General features: G+C 42.7%; 1 protein-coding gene across 1 annotated transcript in view; it reads right to left on the bottom strand.

Annotated features, from left to right (window-relative positions):
- The window catches only part of CEP104 (centrosomal protein 104), a 44,142-nt gene that overhangs the window by 15,169 nt on the left and 8,123 nt on the right, over window positions 1-20,850 (bottom strand). Inside the window, exons 2-13 of the mRNA XM_004384307.2 lie at window positions 20,457-20,583; window positions 14,532-14,705; window positions 13,824-13,962; window positions 13,576-13,638; window positions 13,029-13,105; window positions 9,169-9,337; window positions 8,602-8,757; window positions 7,070-7,297; window positions 4,932-5,129; window positions 4,082-4,249; window positions 3,067-3,240; window positions 545-721 (exon numbers count right to left, since the gene is read on the bottom strand). Coding sequence (XP_004384364.1) covers window positions 545-721; window positions 3,067-3,240; window positions 4,082-4,249; window positions 4,932-5,129; window positions 7,070-7,297; window positions 8,602-8,757; window positions 9,169-9,337; window positions 13,029-13,105; window positions 13,576-13,638; window positions 13,824-13,962; window positions 14,532-14,705; window positions 20,457-20,569 — 1,836 coding nt within the window. The 5' untranslated portion in view covers window positions 20,570-20,583. The remainder of the gene's footprint in view (window positions 1-544; window positions 722-3,066; window positions 3,241-4,081; window positions 4,250-4,931; window positions 5,130-7,069; window positions 7,298-8,601; window positions 8,758-9,168; window positions 9,338-13,028; window positions 13,106-13,575; window positions 13,639-13,823; window positions 13,963-14,531; window positions 14,706-20,456; window positions 20,584-20,850) is intronic.

Here is a 20,850-nt window from a genome sequence, read left to right as displayed (position 1 = left end):
CATGCTTGGTAAAGTACAGGGTCAGTGAAAAAGAGGAAGACCCTCAATGAGATGGACTGACACAGTGGCTGCAACAATGGGCTCAAGCATAACAACGATTCTGAGGATGGTGCAGGACCGGGTAGTGTTTTGTTCTGTTGTTCGTAGGGTCACTATGAGTTGGAACCGACTCAATGGCACCTAACAACAACTTGCATGGTTTCATCAAACTGTTCAAAAGCACAAAAAATACACATACTTACATACATAGACCTGACATTCTCTATCGTACTACAGTTATCCCTTATAGACAAAGAAACACTCTTTATAATTGTTTTACCACCACGATTAAAGATCTGTTGGTAGCACGTCACAATTAATGGAATTACAAACAGCAGGAAGACTTCAGGCGCATTCATTGTTCAATCGAACACTGATGATTCTCCTGGAATCATTCATCTGTTCACATTCACACACTCATCCCACTCCAATTAGACGCTGACCAGGTGTAGGCCCCACTTTCAGTGCCGAGGACACAGTGGCAAGTTGCAGGAGATGGGCTTACCCTCATCACGTTGTCGGTGGTGAAGCCCGAGCCCTCGGTGCCCAGGTCTTTCAGCAGCCGTGCCAGGAGGTCTATCTGACTCATTGCCAGGTGAGTTGAAGAGTTAGCTTTTAATGGCTGGACCAAGTAAGTTGGGATAATTTGGAGAGACTTAACTTCCTTAAACAAGGCCATTTCCTATAAAAACCAACATAATTTGTTAATTTGTATTGGAAGATGCTACAAGCAATTTAATACAATTTAGTGTGATCCTCAAAGTAAATACTGAAGGAGAAAATAGGGAAATAATGGAGGCAAGTGGCAGTAAGATCATCAATTTATCAGCTCACATTTCTATTTTAAAACATAATAACTGATTAAAAATGAAAACCTGAAGCATAAGAAATAAAACCAGGATCCTCTGGAGATTCATGAAAGCTTTACAGAAAATGTCAGAGAAAAGTTAAGATTTCTGTTCTCAGTATTCCTACTCTCAAGTGAAAGTTTTTCTAAATTCTGAAGACCTTACAGCCATTGCAGAGCTCTGGTGGCGCAGTGGTTAAGAGCTACAGTGAGCTACAGCTGCTAACCAAAAGGTTGGTAGTTCGAATCTACCAGCTGCTCCTTGGAAACCCTATGGGGCAGTTCTACCCTGTCCTATAGGGTTGCTATGAGTCGGAATTGACTCAGTGGCAACAGGTTTTTTTTTTTTTTCTTTTTTTAAGCTGTGGCTGTGCTACTGGCAGCATCAGTATTATTTATAAATGTCGACCAGGAGCACAACAGTACATGGTCTCCAGTAAGGATGGTGCTGATGGCCTACATGAAAACATGCAAGTACCACTGCAGAGTTTAACATCTCCAAACAGGTGTCACTATGGTTAAGATATTGATCATTTTATTAGCCAGATACAGAGAAAGAAATGATGACATATTGAAGCATGTAAGTTGCAATATAGAAAGAAATCCATTTTAATAAGTCTGCAGGTGACATCCCCTAAAACAATCTCTAGTTTTCACAGCACAATTAACTTTGTATTTGCGCCTCTGAGTGTCTCTCTGTACAAAGATGAAAGAAAAAGGAATGACAGCATTCTTCAGAGACGTATCAACAGTGAATTTCCTAAATGACAAAGAGATGCTGCAAATATGGGTATATTTCAAAGTCTGCCAATTGGTATCCTGATGTACAAAAAATAATTTTAACCCTGCAATATAGTGCTACGAGATTAGTTCAAATAAAGAGGAAACTTTAGCATTACCAAACTACTCAGAAATTAATATGGTTTAAAAATAATTAAATGAGGCCATAATTTCCTTGTTTTCAACACCTCTTTTGAGAGATGACATCCCCTTGCCTCCCAAAAAAGAGTAGGGAATAGGAAAGGAAAGATTTCTCTGTACATAAAAATAGCTTATTTAAAATATTATGGCTTCTGAAAAGACTATTCAAAACATAGCTTTTTTTAAGTTTGCAACTACAGTAAAGCACAGCTTATCCTCTCTCCCCACTTCCTTTGTACCCAAGATTGCTTTCTCATCCTATTTCAAACTTACTGTATAAGGACTGAATATTACCACACAATAGCAATACTGTTAACTTTTAGTCAAAAAATGATTTTCCTTTTCTCCAAGTCTATGTGTGTCCCATTAAATAGGCAAGAATCCATGTTCAAGTAATCTCCCTTTGGGAATTTGTTAATATGACTTTTCTAAGTTTCTTTTCCAAGAGTCTGTAATTTCTAACAAAATAATTTGAAGCCATATTAACAAGGAGTACATGTAGGACTTTAGTATTACTTATTTTTACATATTTGTATAACTTATTTTTGTTATACATTTTCTCTGAAGACTTATTTTAAGTTTATTAAATGAAACTAGATCAGCGGGGCTTAACATTTGGGGGCTCTTAACATTTACTCTTATCTCTTTAAGAAACTAGATGAAAGCTTTGGATTCTTTCCTAAGAAAGATGTGCATGCTCACAAAAATTTTGTATAAAGTTTCACGGAATTTATAGACTTTCTGAAACCCGAACATGGACCTTTAACTTAAGAACTCCTAGAATAAGTGAATTCGTCGGTTAATTTAAAGACAGAAAGATATATTTTCAAACCACTTGTTACCTGTGTGCCAAAAAATCCTACACACTCCATTCTACCTCAACATTGCCCATGATACCCAGCCTAGAGGAAGTAAGTCTGTCGAGTGAATGATGACGTTTAGATTCAGTTACCTGTTTATTATTTCTGCCTTCCCCAATTTTCTATTCAGATTTAATTTTCCATATATTTTTATTTATTTAAAAAATTGTCAGCATGTGTTGGATAAGAGAAATACCAAAAAAACTAAACTGTACATTTTCATCAAAGTTCATGTCTAAGACAAAGCTTGTCTTTTAGAGCCTAAGGGAAGTCCAGCAGTGAATGACTAAGGAGAAGTGATGCTGCTGAGCAAAGACAGAATCTTGTGGGGTGTGAAGAAAGTGAGGCATCTGCAGGGACCTGTCATCTCCAGCTCAAGCTGCTCAGTGCGGCCCCCACCTGGATGAAGTTGGAGGCGATGATGCGCAGGCGCACGGAGGAGTCCCCGGTCCTGGTGAGCAGGGTGGGGATGGTCCTCTCCACACAGTGGGATGTCTCCAGTTTACTCAGTTTATGCTTGGGGATATACTGTGTGATTATCATCTTCAACAGTTTCAAAGAGGCCTGAAAGACCTAAGAAAAAGAGAAAAACAGGCAAGGGACTATGATTGAATTCCATCAAAAGGAAACATGGAATTTACTATTACAGTGAAACCTGTGAGAGCCAAAACTCGGCCGGACTGCCCTGGTTTTCTGGGTCTTACCAATTTTATATCGCTTTCTATTAGTGGAAAATATTAGAGTTTTCCTTTTTGGATAGGTTTCCGCCTTACATAGGTTCCAGGTTTCGCAGGTTTTACTGCAGTAACGAGTATGCACACTATATAGAAAACTACATGCTGTCTGAAGGGCTGAAAATGGCAAGTTGAAAGTCGCCTTCCAAGTACCATGCCCTGGGTAGAGAGAATGTTCTCTTATGTCACTGTGTCATAGTGTTGTCAGCATTTTCCCTTGAGGCCAGAAACCTGACTTTCCTGCTTAAATGGACACGCTCCTTCACATGTGTAGACAACTGTGTGATTCTGGGATGTTCACTTGTGAGGCCTTTTCCGAGTTAGAAAAATTCAACAGTAACTCCCAAGGTCCTCATTTCATGAGAAATAAAAACATAAACTGAACATGTATGAGGGGTGGTGAGTCAGGCCTCTACAAACACCTGGCTTCAAAGAACATGGAAAAAGCTGAAGCTCAAGCCAAGAGTGAATGACCCAAGCAGACAGATTCGCAGATGCCTGGTTTTTAATTGATTGGTAGGATATGCTGTTTGCTAGTGAAACTTGATTCGTAGTTATTCCACCATGCTAGAGCTGACAAGCCTGTAAGTGAGCAGGTTCTCTTGCAGGCTCTCATCGTCTACTCTGTCACATGATCTCATTCCCAGGAGCAGGGGCCACCGCTAGCTGAGGGCACTCACTGAGGTCACTATGTCTTTCACGGCTCTTCTGATGAGAAAGACGGACGCCCTCAGCATGTTCTTTAAATCTTCCTTTGGAGTTCCAGTGGGCATTTCCATCAGCTTTTTATACAAAGCAAGCAACGCATCTTCCCGGTATGACCATGTCTTGGAATAGGCCCCAGCAACCTAACACAAAACAGTAATCTTGTTTTATTGGAAGAGTCAGAATTTCATTACATCATACAATCACTGTCCAATACTATACACTTGAAGGCTCTCTTTTTTTAAAATTCAGAAGAATCTCTACAGAATAAATATGCTTATGTAGAGAAATAATTTTTCTACTAAGGAAAATTTAAGACTATGTTAAAGTATGAATTATAATATTAAAAGTCCCAACAAGAGAAATATTTTAAAGCTGGGGACCAAGGGAAAAATCCACTGGGCTCGTTCCCATTAGGAGATAACTTTCACACTTTGTTTAGCTTTGGCATCATTTTCCCCTGGAATTAGCTGATGTTCACTGGAGAAAGCTCATGTGCAATACCAGTTTCTGAATACGAAAAAGAAACACCTGGTCTTAAATGAACACTAACTCACAAAATTTAGCTTATGTTTTTGTTATTTCATATAATTAATAAAAGACTTTTCAATTCAGTAAGGGCAAAGTGAAATCAAGATCTATATTATAAACACAAAGTCTTGGGGTGCTTTTCCTTCCTTCTCTCTCACACACACAGGTATGTATGTGTGCCTGCACGTGTCTATACATGTACATGCATGTATACATGTACATGCAAACATGTGTGTGTGCATGCATGGATATATGCGTGCACACGTGTACGTATGTGTGTCTTTTTTTTTTTACCAAAGTCTCCCCGAGCACGTCGATGGCGGAGCTGGCTTCTCTCAGGGCTTTCTCTGTTAAGGGCTCCGGTTCCCCTGAAATACCTCCTTTTTGAGCCTCACTGACATCTGGGTCGCTCAGTTCATACTCCATGTGTGTTTCCCCCTGCTGTTTGCGAATAGCTGGGAGGGGTCGCTCATCATAGGGCAACATCTCCACCTGAAAGGGAGCAGAGGCAGGTAGACCACTGCCCAGCGTGGATACCGCCCCCACCATCACACACTGTGACTTCATGCTCAGGGTCATTGCTCTCCACTTACCAGGTCTAAGAATATCAGTACTAACAGATTACAATAATTTATACAATAGGATGCAGTTTAAAACATTAGCTCAAGGTTTCTATTCCTTTCCAAGCTCATCACAGGCCTCATAAAAAAAGCTGCAGTTACGATTTACCACTAGCAGTATCAACTCAATTGAAATGTGAAGTACTAAGGTAAAAGTTACTAATTTTTTCCTGACAAGTTCTCTGATATTTTCTTCGTTTACTGCTTAGAAATAAGTATCAAGCCTGATTTTAAACATGTTCATCATTTGGTGGCCTTCTGCTTAAAACTAGTAGCCAAAGGTACAGAATCTTTGTGCACATTTTTTTGTGGCAGGCCTACCAGAGCTCTAGACAAGCATCTGTTTATTCCACTCATTTATCACTTCAACAAATAGTACTGAGCACCTAATTCATACCAGGCACCGTTCGTGGGGCCTGCATACGGCAACGAGCAATATGGATGTCCTGGCCCTCACCGGGCTTGTGTCTCATGGGGGAAACAGGTGTTAGTGAAAGTGGAGAGGGAGAGCTTCCTGACTCATTTTCTGAGGCAGGTGTTACCGTGACACTGAAACAGACAAGGGTAACTGTTTAGACTGAATATCTACTGAGTGTGTGCCATGTTATGAGAATAAGTTTCTCACAATCTAAGATTTATTCAGAGTTGTAAAACACCTCAGGATGTTCAAAAAAAAAAAAAGAAAAAAGGAAAATCAGGGTATTTTAAAACTGAGTATTAAATGTAATTTGTAAAAGTTATCTCTTTTGTTTTTTTTGGTAATTTCTGGAAAAGGTAGTGTAGGTGGGGATTACAGTGAGCCCTCAAAGGTGTTTCAGTGGCAGATAGTAAAGGGAGGGACAGTCCTCTCCAACTGTACTGGGACTCTGGCTGCAGCAGACACCTGGCTGCAGCCCACCTAGCATTCTTCCTTCTTTCCCCTAAGTGACCCAAGTCACAGCCACACAGCCATGTCCCTAAACAGAAGCTATAGGGACAGCCCTAACAAGACAATGAGACACTCCACCCTGCAGCCCTTGTCATTGTGTTCAAGGTGGGTATGTGCCTGGGGCTGTCCTCATCAGGCCAAACTCCAGAACTCCTGCTTAGAACAGGAAGTTCACGCGCTCTCCCCGACGTTATGGTGTGCAGATGTGAGGTTGAGAGCCGTGAGAGTGGCCGGTCCTAGGATGACAGGGACACCCAAAAAGTAGAGTCGAATGATGGGAAGAAACCAGGTTCTGATGATACTGCTGAACTACTGAGTCAGACCGACCCTGAAGCCCCACACCATCTCTTAAGGCTCTACTTACAAAAGCCACAATCCCCAGTTTACATCAGGTTTCCTGTTACTTATGACACAGAAAGTTCTAATGGGTTTAGTAGCTACCCATACAATTTTTATTGAGGTTCTACTGTGGTTTGCTCATGTGGTAGGCATTTTACAAATACTGTCTCATTTATTCCTTGAGACAATCCTTGAAGGTAGATGTTGTTTAAATATCTTTCAGAGAGAAAAACAGAGGTTCCCGAAGATGGAGTCAAAGCCCAAGGTCACAAGCTGCGGGGGTGGAAGAAGGCCGGGAGGCCGGGCTTTTCTGACTCCGAATGCCAACCCAGATGAGGCAGGTCACTATGCCTACTGCTTATGCTATTACTCTCCTCCTTTGACGTTCATGTCCTCTCCCAGAGTGCAGTTTCTATGAGGAAGGGGTTTTGGCTGTTTTGTATATGGACGTATCCCACCCACCGGAGCAGTACCTCGCACAGTGCAGGCCCTCAGTAAGCATTTGCTGACTACACTGTACGCACACTGGAACCCGAGTGACCTACGTCAATCTTTGGACGAGGGTCCGGGGATGGCAGCACCTGGCCCACGGCGGCGTGCTGAGGAGGAACGCTGCGAGACCGCGAGGAGGGCTGCTCCTGCAGGAGAGGCTCCATGGCCCGCTTCTCTGTCAGCCTCTCCTCCTGCTGCGGCAGCGAGGGCTTTGGCTTCTGATGGCGAGGACTGCCGGGGTGAACAAGGGGCTGCAGGGGCAAATCAAAGGGTCTTCGCATCTAGAGGAAAAAGGGACATTTAAATCCAATGCCACCTCAGATCCATCCATCCCCCAAAGGAACAACAGTTTAGAAAGGCAGTGCTGGAAGAGACTCTTCCACACAATTCAGTTTCAAAATAGAAGAAAGACTTTCGGGGAGAGTTATAATCTACACTAAGAATGCCCTAAATAGTCACATCACGGCCCCTTCAGGTGTTGCTCTGTGGTGACTCCACAGACTATAAAAGTGACACATAACCAGAACAGCAGACAATCAGCATTTGTCTGTAGAGCAGTCAGGCACTAGCACACTCACCTGTGATGGCCAACAAGCAGGATGGCGGGGCAGGAAGAACCTGGGCTGACTCCAGAGAGACGGTTCACACCTGGCACTGATATTAACTGTGCCCATAAAATAAGTTGTTTAGCGTAATCGTAGCAAGTCAAATTTATTTGTGGTTGTTGTTGTTAGGTGCCGTCGAGTCAGTTCCAACTCACAGCAACCCTTTGTACAACAGAACGAAACACTGCCTGGTCCTGCACCATCCTCACAATTGTTGTTATGCTTCAGCCCATTGTTGCAGCCACTGTGTCAATCCATGTACTGGGCATGGGGCTACACGCTTCAGACAGACCATCTCACTTAATGCTCACCATTTTTACCCTCATTTTAAACATGATGGGGAAACGGAGGCACTGAAGTGCCAAGTCTTTGTCTAGCTCGCCAGCAGGAGCAGAGGAGTCAGGGTGTGAGCCCCAGCATCGCAGCCCGAGTCTGCCTCTCTTTACTCACTACCATTCCACATCTCTCTGAGTCTCTGCTTCCTCCACTGTAATGGGAGATAAGTAACATCTGCCTTATGGCGGGTGCTAAAGATGAGAGGCAGAGTGCCGCTTGTGAGACACGTTCTCAATGCGCGGAAGCTATTTGTGTCATCATTCTCTCATTTCATTCACACAGCACTTGGAAGGGCAAAGGGGGTGGGGCTACCATCACATTACAGATGCGGAAACCAAGAGCAGAGACAGGAAGTGAATCTCCGGCAGCGTGGTGGAGCCGGGATCTCCCTGACCCTGGCTCATTCCCTTTCTCCTCGCCCGGGAGCCCTCCTGAGAGAACATGTCCAGGCAAAGTCTACCTGATGGAGGCACAGTGCTGAAGTCCCCTATAGTAACTGCCACCTGAGCATGACAAACTCTCCTATGACATTCACAAGGTGCACACCCTCCCAGTAACCCGGGTCACGACAACACCGCTGAGTCTCTGGTCTCTGTGCTGGAATTGCATACCCACGGGCCCTCAGTTCCTCTCACCGCACCTACCAGCTCTGCATCCATCAGGTTGTGAAGCTCCAGCTGCTGGTAGACCTTGGCGCGATACTGCTCCATCTGCTGCTTCTTCTCCTTGGCAAGGTCGTAGTCTTCCTTCTCCACAGCACATCGCTTCTCCACCTCGTACCTCCCGAGACGCTCACCAACCTGAAGCACAAGGCGATTGCTTTTTGTTTCAAATGTTGATCAACTCATGTCAAGTGCAAAGATCACTGTTAAAGTAATGCTTAAATGACAGTGGCAGTGACCGTCTATGTCCTTCTGTGAGAGGGGAACAAACCTGGGAAAGGAACAGAAGGAACTGACTGTGCTCATCTGCAAAGGCAGTGCTGCCTGTTGCATTACCCGCTACTAATAAACCCATGGGTTCATACATCATTTAACAAACAGCTCTTAGGCTTTTCTACCAATTTCCTATAGCAAAAAACTTAAAACAACTAGGTATCTGATGGCATCTGCATGTGAGTCTGAAGCACATGCCTTCATTCAAACTTAATGTTAACCATACATAAAACCTATCCCAGGCATACACTGGAAACTTTTCTCCAGAAGTCATACCTTTTGTAAATCCGCAATAGCTTGTTTTAGTTTCTTGGCATAATCGTAACGTTCCTTTTGGACAGCGTCATGTTTCCTTTCGTCTAACTTGCGTATGATCTGTGCGACTTCTGGATCTTGGTACATATCAAAAGCTAGGTCATCTAGTGGAGAAATGTAGTCAGGTTTCCTGAAGGAAAGAAATGAGTATTTAGAGCTCATTTTAGTCTGTGTGACCCTACAGTTACGGAGGAGTCTCTATGAGCTCAGCCCAAGGACATGCAGGTGGTAGGGCAGGCAGCACCACCGTGCCCACTCACTGAGCACTTCCCGAGTGGGAAAGCAGAGCACAGAGAAATGAGGAATGCACTTCAGGTCACACAGCTCTTATGAGCAAGCAGGTCTTTCTGACTCCAAAGCCCACGCTGTTAGCCATGAATTAAACTGCAGGTCACAGCATCTCAGTGTTTGGGGCATTCATTCATTCACTCACTCATTCCACAAAAATTCAGAGAATGGAATCTGCACCAAGCTCTGTGCTCAGCACTGGGGCTGTGTGATGGTTAAGGTTGTGTGTCAACTTGGCTGAGCCATGATTCTCAGTGGTTTGGCAGTCAGATGATGTTGTGATCACTTCCATGATGAGATTTGATATTATGTGATCACCTCCATGATGGGATCTGCTGTGAGTAGCCAATCAGTTGAAAGGGAGTTTCCTTGGGCGTGTGGCCTGCATTGAATATAAGTGGATATTCTGGCAAGGCTGGTGGGCTTCTGCTCCTTCTGGGTCCGGCAGCTGGCTCCTGTTCGTCTGGTCTCCGGTTCTTGGGACTTGAGCTAGCAGCTTACCTGCGGTCTTGCCTGCCGATCTTGGGATTTGTCGATCTTCACAGCCTGTGAGCAGGAACCCTACTCTCTGACCTGCCGATCTTGGGTTTGCCAGCCCTTGTGGCTACGTGAATCAGGAGAGGCCTCTATCCTGACCCACGGACTTGGGACGTTACAGCCTCTACAACCATGTGAGCCATTTCCTTGATATAAATCTCTCTATATATATATGTTTATATGCTTTACTGTTTTTGCTTCTCTAGAGAACCTGGCCTAAGACAGGCTGTGACAGTGGCTATGAACCATTTGTAGAACTGGGGGAGAAACTCATAAAGCAAAGCAAATGGGTCACCAGCCCCATACTTTGGTAGGTCTGAGGTGGGGTCCAGGCACCGATATTTTATAACAGCACCACTGTAACTCTGACGAACATGAATGGCTGATAACCTGTGCCATCACCTCAGAGTGTTAACTTTTATACCAACCATTGAGTCCTATAGGAGACCAGAAGCATTCTTTCAAGAATAAATGATCTTTCAAGTTACCCGAATAACCCATTTCTGCTTAAGTATTGCCTCTATTCTTCCTTCCAAATTCTATATTAGGGCAATAATCAGCTTTCCTCGGGGTCTAACACTTAGAACAATAATGTCAGCCTACCTACTTAATAAAAACTTGATTAATTTTCTGAGGCCAAATTTCAAAGTATCCCAGTTTGTCTGCTGTATCGACTACATGAAATAAGCCACTTGTTAGCTGTAACTTAGAGATCTTTACATATAGGTAAATTTTCATTAAAATATTATTTGTCACAAAAACTTAGTCAATTCGTATAATAAATCCAAATAGAACATGGGAATGAGTCACCTTTCAGAATCATCAAGCACCCTTGTAGCACCCCCTTCTGGGACCCATGATACTCTGCTACAGCAGCAGCACTGGGCATCCAGCCGGGACAGCTTCAGCAGCTTCAACAATATAACCTAACCACAGGGATGCCTGGGCAGTAATACACTGTAGTGTGTCTACAAGATCACTCTATTTTAGCTAAACATATATAACCCTCTCAAGCCTAAGTCTCTTAGCTGTGAAATCCCAGAGATGAAAACAAAAACTTCACTTGATTGTTTAAATCTTACACAGGAAAAATAACGTTGTATGGTATCCCAGTCAGAGTTCCAGAGCATTGCAGCAGCTTTATGGAGAGCAGTGCTATCCACTTTAGCTCAGAATGTCCCCTAGTGGTAACCCAATGGAGTTTCACGTTGAGTAACTCCAGCACTTGGCACTTGATACTATATGTTCACAAACCTCTCATGTTACCTTCACAAAACCCTGGGAGATAAGGCAGGATGGGCAAACTACAGCTCACCCTTCCAAATGACTACTTGAATTTAAAAAAATCGTTTAAATTATAAATAAAAATAACAGAAAGAACTTTTACTGGCCAGATTAAGAAGCTAAAACTTACCAATTAGTTTGGATATTCCTGTTCTACTAAGCACAAGCTTCAATAAGGGCAGAAAGAAAGCTATTATAATGATGATACTGATAAGAAGTGGATATATTTCTCTACTCTTCAGCACTTTTCCCCTCAAATCACCACCTTGAAAGATAAGGGCTATGGTTACTATTCTATCTACTGGACAAAGGAAGGATCTGAGTAGAGACTGAGAAACTTATTTAGGTTATACAAGTGAGTTCTTTGTCTTTATAAATATAAGAATGCCGTTGTTGTTGCTGTGTGCCATTGAGCCTATTCTGACTCATAGTGACCCTATAGGACAGAGTAGAACTGCCCCATAGAGTTTCCTAGGCATAATCTTGGTGGGAGCAGATTGTCAGCTCCAGTGGAGCTGCTCGGTAAGTTTGAACTGCTGACCTTTCTCGGTTAACAGCCAAGTGCTTAACCACTGTGCCACCAGGGCTCCTTATCAAAAGAATAGCCTGCACTTTTTGAGCCTCAGTATTTACACCCCCCTCGTGACTGGCCCTGGCCCCCGCCTCCTTCACACCACATAGCCCTGTCAGCCAGGGCCCTCCTGGGGACCAGACCTACCGAGGACAGGGGACGGCCTCCGCAGGAGGAAGGGTGTGCCCCCACGAGGGCGCCAATCTAGCAAATGGCTCCTGAGCAACTGCGGAGAGATTCTACTCCATCTGTTTTGGCAAAAAGAAGAGCTCGGCTCCAGGACTCATTATGTCCTGTCGGCAGTTTGCAGGCAGGTGAGAGTGAAGTGACATCAGGAGTTGTGGACAAATTCCAAACACCTATGACAAGTTATGTGTTTTTTCTTTACGGGGAAGCTGCTGTCAGAGAAGAGAAATGGGGTATTGTTTTGAATTTCTCTTTTATTTTGAGCAGGCACCTTTGGAATGAGGTTCCTTGCCTGAATGAACAGTGTTTTCAAAACAGGGAGCACGCTGAGAGGATGCTGAAGCAGCTGCTTGTTCTGAGGAGGTTCCCAGGGAGCAGGGGAGTGAAAAGCATGGGACAAACTAGCTCTCAGCAGCCCCCACTCAAGAGCTACCAGGAGTCCTCACACTGCTAAGAAAGAAGGGCAGTGGAGTAAGTAAGTATATTAAATTGTTAATATGAAGAATGTTTTAGTAGGTAGAGAAGGACTGGCAAAAATTATGCTTTTAAAAACTGATACAATATATATTTCTGACCCTGAAGAATAAACTTTTTAAGTATACACAAGACGAAGCCCCTAGTTACTGATAATTTGGGTCTATTAAATACCTTTAATTTTTACCTGTGAATTTGCCTGTGCCAACGGGTGGTTGATGGATCTTTTTTCCAAATGCATTTTAAGAACCTTCTAGCAACAACACAAGAAATGAGTCTCTGAAGGGCAATAAATGAAGGAGCACTAAAAAAACCTTGACCTTAATCTGTAAGTATATTTAAGACAATCCAATCAGTGGCTTACCAAGCTCTGAACTGAATTTAGAGGCCCTCAAATCCAGGGTCCTTTGGAAGTGAGCCCCTTTTGTGATTCTAAGAAAAGTTGCTGAAATCCATTGCCTGGGAAGAGCCATCTTCTTACCCGGTATACGTGCCGTCCAGAGCAGGATCCTCGGCATTGTGCCCTAGATAGTGGTCAATCAGCTTCTCTCTAGAAGTCTTTGGGAGCAAAAGAATTTTTCTTAGCACCTCAGAGAAAAAAATGAACAACACAAAAACCTTAACCAAAAGATTATCTGACATAAAGACATCAGCAAGCTTCAGTGACTCTAGTTTCTTGGTGGGAGAGCCAAAGTTCTTGAGTAAAAGAAAAGTTTAATATACTGTAAAACCGAAACCAAACCTGGTGCCAGCGAGTCAATTCTGACTCCTAGCGACCCTACACGACAGAGTAGAACTGCTCCGTAGGGTTTCCAAGGAGCAGCTGGTGGATTCAAACTGCCGACCTTCTGGTTAGCAGCCAAGCTCTTAACCACTACAGCACCAAGGCTCCTAGTAGCTGCTGAAAATTATTTGACAGTTACTCAATAGTCAGTTTTATGAACAGTTTTAAGATGACACATTTTGGCATCAAAAAAATCATCTATTAAAAATACTTTCTTCTTTAGGATTAAACTTCTCAAACTTACAACATTGTTTTCATCATTGAAATCTGCAGGATCTCCAATGATATTTATTGCAACCAGAGCGACCTAAGAAAGAGTTAAATCAACAGAAATTAAGTACAGAACTATTAAATTTTATGAATTATGTAAATTAATATTCTAATGCTGAACCAAGTGGTTATTTTAACTGTTTAAAAGATGTTAAGATACATGACTACATACTCACAGAAAGAGGGAGGAGCAGCGCCAAGGGTGAACTGTATTCATCTTACCTGATTATATATGTTGTATTTGTTGACATGGTTTTGGTGAAATATCAGCTTCAGAAACTGCCCGACTGCATCCACATACACTGATTTTAGCTCCCGGGCTTTGCAGCCGGTCTTTGCATTATCACACAGAGAGACGTAACTGGAAGAAACAGACACGACTGAAGAACCGTGTTCACATGGATGTGTGCTGATAAACAAAACTACTACTAACTCAAGCAGTTTAAATAAAACTTTTAGAAAAAACAAAACAAAACAAACACCTAAGAAAAGAGTCAGCCTAGAAGTCAAATTCTAATTAGTGTTCTTAAGAAAAGCTCTGCATCTGGAAAGTAGAGGTGAACACTATTGAAAAAAACGATAATCATATTCAATATGAAACAGGTGTTTAAAAACTGCAGCATTCTGAACCAAATAGAAGTATGCAATATAAGACCAGGAAAAAAAAAAAAATCTAACCCATTGCCGTCGAGTCGATTTTGACCCATAGCAACCCTACAGGACAGAGTAGAACTGCCCCATAGGATTTCCAAGGACCGGCTGTTGAATTTCAATTGCTGACATTTTGGCTAGCAGCCGTATCACTTAACCACTGCACCACCAGGGCTCCATAAGACCAAAAGAAAGAGACAATTCATTAGTTTTTAATTGATTTGAGTAGAATTAGCCTGGCTAAATGTTACCATTATAAATTTTAAATTTTATTCTTACCCGAGTCTTCGAAACCGCTCTGCTTGATACGGTACAAAATATTCAGGCAAGCTTTCACTAATGTAGAATTCAATTTTACTTGAAATCATATACTGGTGGGCGAGTAACTGCAGTTTTCTTATTCGACATCTTTCTACCATTTGAAGCACAATTTCTTGTGGGAACTGGCAAAATCTGAAAGTAAACAACATTTTTGTTTCTTCTGAACAATTACTGCAGAGGGGTTCTGGATGCTAGCATTCCATCCTTCCATGTAATAAGCATTTGTCAAGTATCTGCTATAAGCATTTGTAGGTACTGAAGCTACAAAGATGACTACGACAGTGTTCCTATTCTCTCAAGCTTTTCACAGTCAGAGCTGAAGCCTGGAATTAAGGTTTGATCTGATCTGCCTCCACCCAAGGTTAAACATACTCTTGGCAGCTAGGAAATGGTTTGTTTTGAACTGAAACCTTAAGTTTATCATGAGATGAAAAAATGAATTTAAGAGGCTGTATTAGCAGGTAAGACAGAACAAAAGAATTTTTCATAGGAACCTAAATACTTAAAGAAAATCTCTTCCTTGTCGAATCCTGAGCCATGACATAACTGCAACAATCAATATTTAATAAGTCTACCACGAGTGCTCAGTGGTTGGAATAGAAAGTCTATGATACGGCCCATATTAGAGCTTTGAATTTTGTTTAAAACTGACATAACCCATTTTAAAAAGAGACATCAGTCAGAGAACCACTATGAGAAAGAATCCCCACAGTGCTGTACTCTTTACCTGGTTTCCTCCCCTACAGTGTTGTATTGTCAGATCATTTCCTTTGCTAGGCTCCCCCTGCTCAGCTTTGCATTTGAATCCTGTGTTTGCTTGGAGGTTATATGTAAACCCCATTGCGCCTACATAGTATGATTAAGAATGTTGCTGACATAACTCGTATGAACTCCCTACTTGAACTCCCTTTAAAAGTAACTTGCCCGCCCGCCCTTGGTGAGCAGTCTTGGCAACAGTAAGCACCGACTGACTCCATTTCCTTGTACAACGAAATAAAGGTACCTTTCTTGTTCTCCCACCTCAGTCTCTCGTTTATTGGCCAATATGAGTCATGCTGAGTAAGAACCTGGGGTTTCCACCCAGTAACCACTAAAAGAAAAAAACAAACAAAAAACCCCCCAAACTCATTACCTTTGAGTTGATTCTGACTCATAGTGACCCTATAGGACAGAGTAGAACTGCCCCACAGGGCTAACCTTTTGGTTAGCAGCTGAGTTCTTAACCACTGCACCAACAGGGCTCCCAGAGTACCACAGCAGTCAGCACAGCCCTCACATTCATTGCCGTATATGACTATGATAGAGGTGATACAGTGAATGCTTGAAATGCACTAAGTCCCACGTATGTTCAGCTAGCAAGCACAGGGTTAATGGACCGAGGAGGCACCCAGGCCTCTGGAGTGGGGAGTACTGAGGACAGGGATGGCCAGGAAAGGCTCCTTACATCTCAAGTCTCAGTGCCTCTGTGCTGCCTAGCAACACATGCTCTGCTCTGGTTGGGTGCTCCTAACCACCAGGCCACAGTCCCTTCTTGCCCTTGCATACTCCATGCCTCTCCTGGTGATCAGATGGGGCTCCTTTCCAGACCTCCCACTCAATGTAGCAGCACCCCGCCCTGCTCGCTCTCCCCACTCACCCCGCTAAGCCCAGCTGCCCTGTGCCCTAGACCTGCCCCGGCCTGCAGTTATTCCCCACCCCAGTTATCTCTCTAGAGCATTCCTAAAACTACACAAACACGCTCTAGAAACCCCTATTTTAAGAACACCCTCCATGACCCTGCATCCTTCTACCGCTTCCATCCCCATTTCTCAACTCCCCTTCTCAGCAAAGCTTGGTGCTGGAGTTATATGCAGTCACAGTCTCAATTCTCTCATCTCTTGTTCTCCCCTGCCCCACTCCTGGAGGGTCCTGGTCCCACACACCCCACGCTCACTCTTGTTAAGATCATGCTGACCTCCATGACGCCATGTTCAAGGTGGATTTCCTGACCTTGCTCAGCCTTCAGGAGCTGTCAACACCATCGCCCACATCCATTGAGATATTTTGCTTGGCCAAGTGTCCACAGGATCATGCGTGCCTGGTTCTCTTCGGACCTTACTGGCTCCCTCTCCACTGTCCAGGCTCCCCTTCTCTTCTGTCTACACTCACCATGGCACTGACACCCACTCATGGTCTACGCCAGCCAGAAATCCAAGCCTCACCCTTAAGCCTCTACAAGGATGATCTGGTCTTCTCCCCACTGCCCATGGGTAAAGCCATCAGCGGCTGGCCCTCTTTATTGGCTGCTGTGTAAACAATGCCAGGTATCATACTTGGCACAGGGCAAGCATTCAGTAACTGTCAGTTGGAAGGACAGAAGAAGGGAAGAGGCAGGAAAGTAATATCAGGCTGACTGGATTGGAATCTATGGAAATCTTGATGTTTAACTCTGTATAGAATCTGAACTTAGAGGGACACATGAGGATGAATGGGAGAGTGTGAGATGAGAACAGCCGAAACTGCGACTACGGAATGAGCAGACTGTACCTGGTTATTCTGGAGTGAAGCTGCCTGATCCTTCCTAACACCACGTTTTCACAAATGCAAAGGTGGTTAAGAGAGATGTATTTGGGGCAGGAGGTCAGTGAGGAAACACAGAGGAAACAAAGCAACTTCTGAAATGAATAATCTTCAACCTTTCACACCAGTAATGTGCTGTTTTCCATATTTAAGATGTTTACTGTTTTTTAAATGCAGGGCACATGTAAATAATCTGTGGTGACATCATTCTAGACCAAGGACACTTGGTGTTATGGATTGAATTGTGTCCCTTGATTCCTAAACTGTGAGAAAATAAATTTGTTTGTTAAAGCCACCCACTTGTGGTATTTCTGTTATAGGAGCACTAGATAACTAAAACACTTAGTAATCTATTATTTAAAAAAACCTTTAATCTACTTAAAAAACCCACAAAACTGTTCAAAGGAAACTAAGACAACTGACAAAATTTAGACGTTGTATACTTACAAAAATTCTTCCAAAAAAGGGGCCTATGCTTTAACTATTCAAATGTACTTTAAAAAGTTTGTAGATTAATCTAAAAATACTCTTTAAGTTGATTATGAAACAAAACAATGTATGTAAAGAAGGCTAGTATGTATCTATCCTTTTCAAGATAAGGTGACAGCTATAGATCTCTTCCGGAATAAAATGAGTTGGCGTTAAAAACTGAATGCCCAGAAGCTATAGCGGTTGGTGTAAACTTTATGTTCCCTTGGAGAAGTGTGTTTCATCTGAAGACGTTAGGTTCTTTGATTCCTTAGGTCGTAAGAATGGTATTGGAGGGACTGTCCCCATGTGTGCCTCCTCCTGCTGAAGCTGTTTATCTATTTGTGTCCCTGAGCACACCTTCTTTAGCTGGTACTAACAGGGAACCTTGTCCTGTCTTTGGGAGACTTGGTTTGAGGATGTTTTCCTTTGCCTTCCCGGACGTGCTAACCTCAGGGAGCATGTCTGTGTTAAAGTCAGGAGGCCCCTGGGAGGAGCCTGGCATTCGTCTGTGTGGTAAAGGGCGCATACATCCGTTTTTCTGGTACATTGTCTGGCAATGTGTTACTAAAACGAGTAAAGGTTTTGCCCTTAAAGAAACACCATGTCAACAAATCAAAGAATCGTATTAGTGTTGTTTTTATAAACATTACCAATAAGGGCTCAGCCTAGTACCCAGTCTGTATTCTAGTTCCTGTAGTCCACACATGTATACCGAACAAGCACAGTTAGGATACAGCACCTCTGCTGACGGGAAATGCTGGGGTGTGAATGGAAGTTCCCTGTGCATACCTGTGGGCCCAGCCTCTTGGGTCCTCCCGCTGCCTGGGAAGTACGTGTGCTTGACAGGAGTCTGCGGGGAGAAAGCTGCATGCTTGGGCTGCCCGGGCAGGCAGTCCTCAAGCACTGCTTCCCCAGCGGAGGGTTTGGCCTTGGGGAAACCGCCCTGACTGGGAGATCAGCCTGTCGCATTCTGCCTTTAGTGTTAGCAGACCTACTTGACCACAGATAAGGCCCTTGTCCTCCAATATCAACGTTACCAGGCACACAGGTGCTATTTTTTAACCCCAACTACTTTACTCTTCCGCTCACGCAGGAGTTGTCTGCCGTCACGTCTCAACTCTCTCATCTCCTGTTCTCCTCCCAACTCCAGAAGGGCCCTGGTCCCATGTCTCACTCTTTTTTTAAAAACTTTGTCATTATTGTTGAGAATATACACAGCAAAACATACACCAACTCAACTGTTTCTACATGTACAATTCAGTGACACTGATTATATTCTTTGAGTTATGAAACCATTCTCAACCTCATTTTCTGAGTTGTTCCTCCTCCATTAACATAAACTCATTGCCCCCTACGGTTCCTATCTTTCAAGTTGTCACTTTGATCCCATATAAATAGTTCTTAAAAGAGCATAATGCTCAAGGCAAATATTTTTTACTAGTTAAGCTAAACTATTTTTGATTTTAAGAAGACTTCAGGGGATATTCTTGGTTTAAGGTTTAAAGATTATCTCAGGGTGATAGTTTCAGGGGTTCATCCAGCCACCATGGCTCCACAAAGACTGGAGTCCATGAGGATTTGAAATTCTGTTCTGCATTTTCCCCCTTTTGATCAGGATTCTTCTATAGAATCTTTGATCAAAATGTTCAGTAATGGTAGTCAGGCACCATCCAGGTTTTCTGGTCTTATGACAAAGGAGGCAGTTGTTCATGGAGGCAATTACCATGGCTCATTCTTATTAAGGCTCACTCGTGTATGTGTGTGTGTGTGTGTGTATTTATCGTGGTAAAAATATATACAACAAAACCTTCGCCAATTCAACAATTTCTACATGTATAATTCAGTGACATTGATTACATTCTTCATGTTGTTCTGCTTTACTCTTCGGTTTCATTTCTCAGTTCATTCAGCACTTAGGCAGGGAAAGGGAGGCTTGTTTGTCAGGTCCCCTCAGAAAATCCAACAGGAAAATACATTTTGATTTGAGATATGATTTACATTCAACTTTTCAGCAACATATCTTCTGAATTGAAGCAAGAACAACTATATGATTCAATTTAAAATGTCACAATATTTACACATTTATGAGTTAGGAATAAATAGTAACTTCTACTCAGAGCTGGAAAACAAGTTGTGAAGAATAGTAACACTGAGGAGGGGAGAGAGACTGGTGGAAGAGGCTGCTGATTATGACTGAGGGTGGAGGAGTGAGTTCTGAATAAGTACACACAGTCTGAGCAGACATTCAAACTAACTCAGTAACTATGACACATCTTAGGAAAAAGCAACAGAGGTAAAAAAGACAAATTTTTCTTTGAAAAATAAAACTAATTTTCAAATAATAAACATTTTTATAAAGGTATACAAATATTCAGGAAAAATTTGAAAGAGACTTTTTTCATTAATGCTTGGTATTACATAAAAGTAGTCAGATACAAAATCTTTTACCATAGGAGCAGATGTGTAAAACCAAGAACTACATGAACACAAACTCTGCATAGAAAGCAGACTGAGAGGAAGACCTAGCATGTCATCAGGGGATCCGGTTGAACAATTATGGGTGATCATTTTTCATCCTTTTACTCTCCTGTATTTGCACCTTTTCTTAAGTGTGCACGGGTTAATGCTATAAGGGGGGAAGAAACTCTGAAAAACTTTCTTTAAAAACTTAAACGGGAAAAATACATCACTTAATTAGATACATGACATCGCAGCACAATCTCTCTTGTGGTTTTGATGTTTGAGTTATAATAAAATAGAAGCTTAAAATGAAAGGAAACCCATGGTCACATCGGTGGTCCACCCTGCCCTGGATCACGCCCTCCCTCCTGCCTCTCTGTCCACCCCTAGTACCTGGGAGACCTCCATCCACTAACAGTTGGTGCATGGATCATTAGTTCCCTGGCACTGAAGCCGTCTTCGTGTCCAGATGAACTGACGACTACAAATCCAATCTTGTGGGGCATTCTGCACGGCTGGGCTGTTAATAAAAGCACAAGAGAGTTCTTTGAAATGAAGGAATTTAGTAACGTAACATTGCCTGTATTAGTGCCTTCATGTGCATGCATCGTAATTCACAACATGAATTTTTCCACCACTTTGAAGGTTTTTAGTTTTTTGCTAAACATATTTTTACAGGCTCCTCTAAGTTGACTCAAAGTATGATCTTAAGTATATCCCACTTGAATTTAGAGACCATCTCAAGAATAGCTTTCACACATTCAATACTAATGACTGAAGACCAGAC

The sequence above is a fragment of the Trichechus manatus genome, unplaced genomic scaffold (assembly GCF_000243295.1).
Source record: "Trichechus manatus latirostris isolate Lorelei unplaced genomic scaffold, TriManLat1.0 scaffold00122, whole genome shotgun sequence".
In the NCBI taxonomy this organism is placed as follows: domain Eukaryota; kingdom Metazoa; phylum Chordata; class Mammalia; order Sirenia; family Trichechidae; genus Trichechus; species Trichechus manatus.
This window is presented reverse-complemented; position numbering and strand designations above follow the sequence as displayed.